The 10,025-nt window shown below is 54.8% G+C and overlaps 1 protein-coding gene across 1 annotated transcript; it reads right to left on the bottom strand.

The window, feature by feature from the left end:
• Window positions 1-2,888: 2,888 nt before the first annotated feature.
• On the bottom strand, window positions 2,889-9,329 carry KLHDC7A (kelch domain containing 7A). Its single transcript, XM_036850438.1, has one exon. The coding sequence runs from the start codon at window positions 9,327-9,329 to the stop codon at window positions 6,939-6,941; it is 2,391 nt and encodes a 796-aa protein (XP_036706333.1). The 3' UTR covers window positions 2,889-6,938.
• Between the last annotated feature and the right edge of the window lie 696 nt (window positions 9,330-10,025).

Raw genomic sequence — 10,025 nt, 5'->3', positions numbered from 1 at the left:
CAAAATAGTAGCTTATCTAACACACAGGGTTATTTTAAGAAATAAATGAATTACTGCAAGTCAAGTGTTACAGCAGAGCCTGGCCATCAGTAAGTGTTAGTGATTAGTTTTCAAGGAGCTGACCTACTCTTTCTGGGAAGATCTCGCCAGCCCGCTTATAAGCCTCACAAGCGTCCTATTCTAATAAATCACTTCTTGTCTATTACTTTGCTTCTTGCTGAATTATTTCTGTGCTGAGACATAAAGAACCAGAGCACCTAAGAGCCCCCTGAAGCACCACCTAGCAGTTTCACCAGGAGGGACCCCAATGTCCTGGCTCTGGCTAAAACGGAACCAGAACCATATGGCTGAATGATGAATGATGCAGGATTTGGAGTTAGGCAGACCTGGGTTGGTGTCTCAGCCTCTCTCTCAGTATGATCCTGGGAAAGTGAGTTCACTGTCTTGAAATTTAGTTTCCTCTGCTATAAAATGGTGATAATGGTGTGTACATTACAGGACTGCTGTATCGCTTGTGTACTGCTGAGTTCCATACCACTCCAAAATGTAGTGGCTTAAACCCACAGCCTGCTATTTTGCTCATGAGTCAGTGGACTGGCAATGTCAACTGAAAAAAAAAATGCACAACCTAGAAGTTGAGAGTTTTATTCAGTGGACAAAACTGAGGACTTAAGCCTGGGACACAGCATCTCAGGTAACTCTGAGAGACTGCTCCAACGAGGCAAGCGAGGGGGCGGGACAGGATATATAGGGTTTTGCAACAAAAACCAGATAGTCAGACCATCAAAAGACTACTGTTAATTAAGGAAAACCAGATATCTCAAGTTAAGAAATTTAGCACTTTTCTGTGTATGGGAAAATGCAAAGTCTGGGCTCATTGAAATTATTCCTGTGATGCGCACCTCAGCTATCTGGGGGCAGTATCCTGGGCTTCTCACTCTAAATCTCCTCAGGGTGCACTGCTGGAGTGGCTGCAGCGGCTGATTGCTAGATGGGGGGCATCCTGCCTCCATCCTGAGTTCCCTCAGGGCTCACCTTCGGGGCGGCTGTGATGTGATGGCTTGACGGCTGCAACATCCTTTGTTTACTGATATGGCAGGCAATATATTTCATTCCCAGCACTTTGGGCTGAGTTCAGTCAGGTGGTCTGCTGGCCTTGGCTGGGCTCACTTGGGCATCTGTGGTCAGCTGGTGGTCAGTGGCTCGGGTGTTTGGCTGGCTGTGGACTGGGGGGAACTGGTAAGAGGGCCTTGTGTGTCCTGTGTATATAGCCGCCTAGCCCGGGCTTGTGCACATGGTGGAAATGTCAGGGTTTCTAAGAACCACAAGAGAGTAAACCCAGTGCCCAAGCTAGTTAAAGCAAGTGCCACTGCCAGATTCAAGGGCGGAGAAGTTGATGGGAAGGGAAGAATTTGGCCAGTTTTGCCATCTACCAGGTAGTTTTGAGAATAAAATGAGATCATATAAGCACAGCGCCTACTGACGCTCAATTAGTGCTCAATAAACATATTGACAGTGATTAATTTCTCTCTTCGAGTTTTTTAATAATGATAAGGTAGACGTTAGAATAGATATTAAATAGTAACTTTTAATCTTCGTGAAGCGTCTTGCCTCCGTTTCCTCCCCCGTATCATGACGATAATCACTTTCAGGTAGTGATGTCTCAGGAAGGATTGGACGAGGGAATGATGGTTAAGTGTTTGCACAGAGCCGGGTGTGGGGAACGAGGTCGTTATTATTACTGGTGTAAGATCCGTGTCTCCCCCTCCTCCCTGCACACAAAAACATGACAGAGACTTGATCGCTTTTTCATTTTGTTTTATTTTGACCCACATCCCACTTTTCAAAAAACCTGAGTCTCAGCTGTTTGTAGAGACTCGCCTTCAGGCTATCCTTTCTTCTGGCTCCCCAGCTGCCTCTCTCCTCATCTCCGCTCCCTGAAGGCACCTCCTCCCTTTGTGTTTCATCCCCCTTCCTCCACCGCAGTCTCCCATCTGCCTAGGGGGTTCCTCCTGGCTGGAGCTGCAGCTTCAGGGGACTCCGAGGGTGACCCTGGGGCCACAGGGCCCTTCCAGGTAAGGATGACCAAGGTGGGAAGTGCCGGGCGCGCCCGTCTGGGGCTCAGAATATCTGCAGGCCAGACACAGCGCACGGGCCTCCCAGGTGCTCTGAGGGGGCTCTTACCCCCCACCTGTAAGAGAAAGGAGCCCCCTCCACCTTGCACCTTCTCAAGGTTTCCAGGGACTTCGAGCAGGCTCTGAAGCTCTCCACGGCTGTCGGTTGACCCGGGGAAATGCTTAATGCTTTGAGCTTGGGAAGCTCATGCCAACCAGTCACTCACCCAGGTAGAGGGTCGTACAGGCTCGTCTCAGAGCCTGGATGGTCTAAAATGTGCATAACTTGAACATCCTCCCCCAATCCCTACACCTTGTTACACAAGATGGGGCCTCTTGGGCTTCAATGCCAGACAACCTCCTTCCTCAGGGGCCTGGACACTGAGAAAGGGGAGTGGGAGGAGGAGAGGTCCCTCCCCCGAGGTGGCTCAGGGCACCCTCCCTGCAGAAGGTGACGCTTCTTCTGAGGCCGACTTCTGGAGCAGCCACTGCAGCACCACTGGAGCAACCAGGTGCTTTACACGTATTCTCTTGTTAGTTCTTACAACATTCTCGCGAGGCTGGCAGTGGCAAAGCCACTTTACAGTTGCAGATATGGAGGATCAGAGAGCTTAAGACAACTTCTTTCGAGTTCCAAATTCAAGGATAGAGCATAATTGATTGGTGGGGGATGGACAGGGATTAGGGGCAGCCCACGAGACAGCTGAGGCCAAGTCCTTGGCTCTGCACCTCATGGTAGGGGAATGGAAATAGCAATGTGCTCAGAGTGGGCAGGCCAGGTTTAAGGATGCTTTTAAGGAAATTGAGGGTCTTTTGGACTTTGCCATGGAGGCAAGTTTCCTTGAACTCACTGAGCCTCAGTTTTCTCACCTGTAAAATGGGCTTGTTGTGAGGATAAATGAGGGGAGTTGTAGGAAGCACGTGGTTCAGTTCCTGGCTTGTGCAGAGCAGGGGTCCTTATCTTACATCCTGGCTCCGGGAATCCCATAGGACAGGAAGGCCTCCAGCCTTGCCTTTCTTGCTGGTCATGTCCAAGGGAAGCTCTGTGCCCTACAGTAAAAGCAGGGCCCAGGTCTCAGCCCCAGGCAACTGCTGTGGTTTCTATGGTTGTTTCAAAAACCTGGCTCTTCCAGACAGAACTGAGGCTGAGCTTCTCTTGTAAACATTGATGGAAGCCTCAGACAGAGAGGAACGCGAAAACAAAAGACGTTTTATTTATGATAGAAAAAGAAACCAACAGAAAAAAAAAAACGTCTATAGGCCTGAAGGAGGGGGGAATGTTTAAATAAACCATGGCAGGTCCACTGGATGGAATATTGTGCAACTATTGAAATGATGTTTACCGAGGGTTTGTAATAACACGGGAAAATGCTTATTCTATAAAGCTAAGTAACAAAGGGAAGCAACTGAATTGTATATTCAGCACAATCACATCTAGGCAAAAATCAAGCCAAACAAAAATCATGCACAAGAAAAGCAGACCGGAGGGACCTACACCACAGCGGTGGGTGGGTGGGGGGGTTCTGTCTTTGGGTGGCGAAACTGGGGATATTTTTTATACCTTTCTCTATTTTCCAACTTTTGTTCGATAATGGCATGGTTGGCCTAACGTGCAAAGCAACACAAACTTAAGTTTGTTTGTCTGTTTCCTAAAGAAGAAAGAACTCTTACTGGGAAAGCAGGAACAGATGACCCATGGAGAAGCCCAGTGACACACAAGTCACTCTGAGGCTGAGGGCTAGAGGGCAACAGCCAAGGCTATTAAAAAGGTCAAGTGGAAATCCTAGACTCTGATTTCATGGAGTCATATGGGCTCACTGACACCCAGCCAAACATTCAGGTGTGGCGTCTGTGTGTTATTTTGACTCACACCCTTAAAGGTGCAAACTCTACTTCTCTCTTGGGAATGTAGCTTACCTCTATCCAAAGACCGTCTTTCATAAATGTTGGTGTAATGAGATTCTGTCCCTTACAGGAAAGGCTAAAGCAAACAGCTGGGCTCCTGCCCTCTTCACACAACAGGATGGAGTGCCTGGGAGGCCCTCCTGCCCTCCCCTGCTGGCGTGGCAAAGTCATTCAGACGGCAGAGCCAGCCCTCCCAGGCCTTGAGCCAGCCTTGGTCTCTGCATCTTCCAGATTTCCACTCAGGGCTCTGCCCAGCTTCTTCTTATCAGGGAGCCTGATTGCACGATCCCACTTGCCTGCCTTCTCTTTCTCTATGGCCTGTATGCAGCATGGGTTCTATTTGTTTGTTTATGTATTTGTTTTCTAAAATTGCCTGTTTTCTACAGCTAGAATGTGAGGTCTATTAGGGCAGGGATGTGTTGTATCTCCAACACCCGGAACAGTGCCTGGCTTAAACAGTCTGTAAATGAACCCTGACCATCATGGCCCCAGGTGGTTTTTGCAGGCCCCCTGAACCTTGCCCTAACACGACAGCCCTGACCACTCTCATCCCTAAACCCAGCTCTGGAGACCCAGGCCAGGAATAAGAAATGCACAGCTCTAATCTATCAGTAATGACTGCCTGGGGCTCCATGTTGAAAGAGTTCTGAGGCCATTGAAAGAGCTCAACAAGAAAAGACATGGTGATTGGTTAGTGATGTCTGCCATGGGACCATAGGAGGCAGACGAGATGTGTGGCGTACCTGAATCCAGGCTCAAGTCTCAGCTCTCCCTCTCATCATGAAGACCACATCCACCATCTAGAACAAGCTCTGCTGCCTTATCCCTTGATCCATTTCCCTAGTCCCTGCCATATGTACGCAATGGGCTTCTGGAAGTTTTCCAGAGTGATCCCTAGCTCAACCTTGGCTTGGAGCCCTTCCCCACACCCTACCCAGCTTGGCTGAGGCCTTGTGCTCTGCCTGCCTCCTTACCGGAGACCTGCCCCTGGGGCTGGATCTGGCTCTACCTGCCCCAGCTCCCAGATGGGGTTCTCCTTCTGAGCAAACCCTTCTCCCTGCCTGGCATCACATCTCCAATTCCCCTGGGTCCCTTGGAGGTTCATGCCTGAGTGTTGACTCTGAGCTTGAGCATGGCCTTTGTGGTGGAGGGGTTTGGGGAGGAGGTCTCCCTCCGCAGGCTCCAGCCATAGTCCCTGCAATCTTTCCTTCCCCAGCCTCCAACTTAGAAACAAACTAAGCAGCTTCGCCTCCCAGGCCCTAGAATAGGGAAGGTGGCCTTGTGCGGTCCAAGAAAAGGCTTCGTCTCTGTACCAACCTCCTCTCATTCTTTGTTCCAATCCTGCATCTTCCAAAAAGATCCCCCACCCCAGATCATCCCCAACAGCTGCAGTGAACACAAGCTCCTGCCAGGACCCCGTGGAACTGGGAAGAACTTTCTCCAGGTGCTCACGTTTATCCCCCAGGGATGGTCCTTCCCATTTTTAAGATAAGGATGCTGAAGTCTGAGCGGTAAGGGGTCCGATATGTGGCACACTCGTACCATCCCACCTGTGGGACCTGCCCTGGTGCACCTCCCTTCTCTGCTTCTTTCCTCATGCAGCTTGTCACTTTAGAAGTAGTCCCAGCTTCCTGGCTTCTGGCTGGGACCAAGAGCATTGCTGCTCTCCTTTCTGTATATGTGTCTCCCTTGGAGATGGAACAGGGCTGCAGTAATAGATTGGACCAGTCTCTCTCCCCTCCCTCCGGGAAGAAAGGTAACTTCCTGAGGTTGGAGAGTTTCTTCCCTTTGAGAATTTACCAAACCTGATGTGAAAGGAGATCCCAGTCTCCCAATGCACTACTAGAACCTTCTAGTTCCCCAGTTCCATCATGGACCTGCGCCTCCCTGGTCCTCTCCTGTCTGATGAGGCAGACCAGGTGACCGCAAGGCACAGGGAGGGCAAAGGATGCCATCACCTCTCACCACCTGGAAGGGCTGACTGGTGGCGGCTGTCCCCCCAGCTCCAAGGTGAGGGCTGGGTTGCATGGGGAGCTGTATTGTGAAGGGTGCTGCGATCTGGGGAGAGAGTGCAGTGGTCATGTAACAGTGGGCCCAGCAGACGGTGGCCCTTGGATCACATTTTTTCCTCGCTCTCCTGAGACCTCGTATTCAGAATCAATTGTATTCTCAGTAAACCCTGCAAGAAGATGTGCCTTTACAAATGGATGCTGAAAATGGAGGTTTCTCCTCCTTCCAGTACACTAGAATTCCAGGTAATGAGAAAAATTAAAGTGGGCTTTGGTCAATTTATTCTGCAGACAAGAGTTCCCGTGGGCTCTTCCAACTTCAGCTGTTCTGCTTTTCCAACCATCTCTCCCTCTGGCCGGGCCCCTTGGGGCTCTCCTGGGCTCCTTCCTGGTCCTGCTGGAGCCGCCTCCCTTCATTTTCCCCACCTGTGTGTCCCAGGTGCTTCTGGGAATCTTGGAGGTTGGGGCTCAGTGGCCAATGTTTAGGAAGAGGTCCTGGCGGCTTATGGAGGTCTAGCCCAGATCCAGCAGGGTCAGCTTGAGGGGTCACTGGGGGTCAACTGGCCCCTGGAACCAGGACTGTGAAAAGGCTGTGCCCTTGAACTTTGCTGGGGTCCTGGTACCCGCCCCCCATTCAGAGCTCAAGCAAGGTGATGGTCATCCCTGCGGACGTGGGCATCCTGGGCCTCAGAGCACCAGCCCCGAGTTCCATTTCCACACTGGGCTTCTGCAGCCCAATGGGGGCAAAGATGCAGCTAAGAAGTCCAGCCAGTGGCGGAGACAGGACTGGAATTCACCTCTTGCTGGCCAGATTCCCAGGCCACCTGATCTCCCAGAAATGGCCCATGGAGTGATGGGTAGGGGTTTTTTTTGCCTCTAGTTTTGCAGAAGGGGCCCAGCAGAGGGGCCATTAGACCCTGGTCTGGGGCACATCAGGGCCGGGCAAGGTCAGGACGGTGGGCAGGAGGGTGCCCTGAGGGGAGGGGAAGCTCTGTAGCTCCTCGGGCACAAACCTGGGTGAGACGTAGTCGGCCAGGAAGCGGAGGGTGCGCTGGCGCCCCACACAGTAGATGAGGTCGTCCACCACGGCACACTGGAAGGTGTCCGGGTAAGGGGTCCGATATGTGGCACACTCGTACCACAGGCGGGCGCTGGCGCTGCAGCGGTACACGCTGATGCCCAGGCTGCGGTTGAGGTCAAAGCGATAGAGAAAGCCTTTGACCGCCACCATCTCGGCTGTGCGGTCCTTGCCGCCCCCAGTGGGGCCAGCCCGCCAGCGCTGCTCCTGGGCCGAGAATCGGAGCAACAGGTAGCGCAGGGAGCCGCCGGTGACGAAGATCTCTCCGGCACACGCCGTGGCTGTGTGCGCCAGGGCAAAGGTGTCATTGGGGAGCGGCGGGCAAAAGGTCCAGCGGTCCAGGCGAGGGTTGTAGCATTCCACCGTGTTCAGACACTCACCCCCGATGGCGTACAGGTGTCCATCCAGGGCCACCAGCCGGCAGTGAGGGCGGGCCTGGTTCAGAGGGCACACCTCACTCCAGATGCCCGTCAGCGGGTTGTAGCAGAAGACGCGGTTGGAGGGCTGGTGCCCAAACCCCTGGCAACCGGACACGATGAAGAGATAATTGAAGAGGCTACAGACGGCACAGCCCCGGGACACAGCCTCAGGGGGCAGACGGGCCAGCGGGTGCCAGACATCCCGCTCGTCGTCATAGCAGCAGAGGCGGCTGGAGTCTTCCTGGGGGCACATGTCCGCCACCACCAGGTGCTTGCGGCCCCGGAGCCGTCTCTGGAGGATCAGCTCCCGCTCTGCCCCACTCAGGCACCCGTAGATGTCCGGGCTGCGCAGGACCTGGAGGTAGTTGTCACTCATCACCTTGTAGGCGGCTTCCTTCAGGGTCTCCAGGCTCTGCTTCTTGGCAAAGGCCAGCACCTCATAACAATTGCCCAGATCCAGGTGGACATCTGGGGCTGATCCGGGGGTGAGAGGGAGGTGAAAGAAATTGGCCCCAGCCACGAAGTGCAGGTGGGGCTTCCCGCTGCTTCCAGCTGAGCTGGACCCAAGAGAACCCCGGGATATGGGGCTGGTGGGCAGGGCGCTCTGGTCTGGGCACGATGGAGCAGGGTCCCCAAAGCCATCGAGCTGCAGCTGAAGCTCCGGGTTCTCCACGATCTGAAGGAGGCTCTCCTTCCTGCTGAAGCCTTGTGTGGAGGGTGACAGCACAGGCTGGGGGGAGGCGGCTGTCTCCACTCCACCTACTCTGTCATCGGCCTGGCCTCCCGAGGCTGGCCCCATTCCCAGGGGGCCTGGCACTGACACAGGGGGCGGAGCCTCAGCCAGGGCTGCTGTTCTGGGGGCCAGCCTGCCCCTGGAGGTGGCCTGAGAGGTGGATTCAACACAGTAATCGTACACCTTGCCCTTCAGCCTGGGCCTGATCCCCTCCATCTTCTCTGGTATGAAATTCTCCTCCACTCGAACCCGGGCCACAGACAAGAAGGTATAGGAGGCATCGGCGGCTCCCACCTGCTGACGCAGGGCCAGGCCCATTTCCGAGGCAGCCCGGAGGGCCCCAGCCTCTTCCCTGTGGACCCCTGTCACACGGGTAAAGACCCAGCTCTTGTTCATGTCACTCTTGCCTTCTGTGTGGGCCGCCCAGCACCGGTCAGGGGATTCCTGCTCCCCGGCCCCCAGCTGCTCCCGGGATCTGCTGTCCCGCCATGGAGCGAGCTCACCACTCACACCGCTGCCGTCTGCTGCAGCGAGGCCAGTTAGGGAGCTTTGGGGTTCACTGCACCAATGGGGGTGACGGGGCAGCTCGGGCTTACCGCCAGCAGCTGTTCCGGCTTCCCGGCCACTGCACCGAGGAGTTGCCAGGCCAGAGTCCGGGCACTGCCCACCCTGCTCCTCACCAGCACGTTTCCTCTCGGGTTTCCCAGTCTCTCGGGCTTCTGAGTCTGCAGGAGACGCTCCTGTTGCCAGGACTCCGGAACCCTCCGGATTCCCCCAGCTGCAGCCCAGCGATACTCCGGCCCCCTTGCTTCCTCTCCGGCGTCTCAGGCCCCACTGTGGTGCCCCGGAAACAGCCTCCTGGATGGCAGGCTGCCTGGAGCCCTCTGTGTCCTCCTTGGCCTCAGCCTTGGCGTTCCCACCCCCCAGTGGGGCCTGGGCAGTCCTTGACTTGTACAGCCTGTAGGCTGCGGTCACCAGGAGCAGGGCAGCGGCAGACAGCACCACCTTGCCCATCAGCTGCATGTCCAGATGCCAGCCCTGGGCCTCTGCTCCTCCTCCTTTGGGGAGCATGTCCCCAAGCCGACCTGGGGCAGAGGAATGTCAGGAATCCGATTAATGATTGCCCGGTGGGGAATGGTTCCAGGTTCCTGCCGGGCTGAGAGGGAGGGGGTCTTGGACTGGCTCTGACCGGCTGGCCAGCGGAGGAGTTGGAGCAAAGGTGACTTTGAGCTGGCAGAGGGTGGCCAGTGGGGCTTAGGGCTGGCAGATCTCGGCTGCTGGCCTCCTTGGATCCTTTGATGCTTTCCCTGGGAGTGGGAGGCACCTGCCTGGGGGCTGAGCTTGTGATCAGCCACCCGAGCCGAGCCGGCAGCAGCTGGAGGGGGTTAGGAGTGTCCAGCGGGTACACAAAGAGGGAGGGAGCTCTTGACCAAACAGTCACCGGATGCCAGGAAACACACGGGATTGGTGGTTATTTGTGTGTGTGTTCTGTTTTCTCTTTTGCAAATCCACTGGGCTGGGAGGATTGGGTGTGGTGACTTGTGGGGCAGGTGGAGCCACGGCAGGTGTGGCAGGAGAACCTCCCGGGTCTGTTTTCTTCCTGTTGAGGTTGGTTGTTCCCCACGGTGGGGTCCGCAGTCAGCAGCAGGCGAGGCTGAGCTGGGGACTGCGGCCAAACCACCTGACCTGGCTCCTGAATGACTCTGCCCTCCTTCCCTGCCTGATAAGTTGACTAAGAAAACCGGCTTTCCTGTGAGGAGTTGGGGA

Source organism: Balaenoptera musculus, chromosome 1 (assembly GCF_009873245.2).
Source record: "Balaenoptera musculus isolate JJ_BM4_2016_0621 chromosome 1, mBalMus1.pri.v3, whole genome shotgun sequence".
Taxonomy (NCBI): Eukaryota; Metazoa; Chordata; class Mammalia; order Artiodactyla; family Balaenopteridae; genus Balaenoptera; species Balaenoptera musculus.
The sequence above is the reverse complement of the archived record's forward strand: the minus strand, read 5'-3'. Positions and strand labels throughout refer to the sequence as shown.

Bases quoted from the DNA above. Each gene is read 5' to 3' on its own strand.
- KLHDC7A (XM_036850438.1), bottom strand. From the start codon at position 9,329: ATGCTCCCCAAAGGAGGAGGAGCAGAGGCCCAGGGCTGGCATCTGGAC.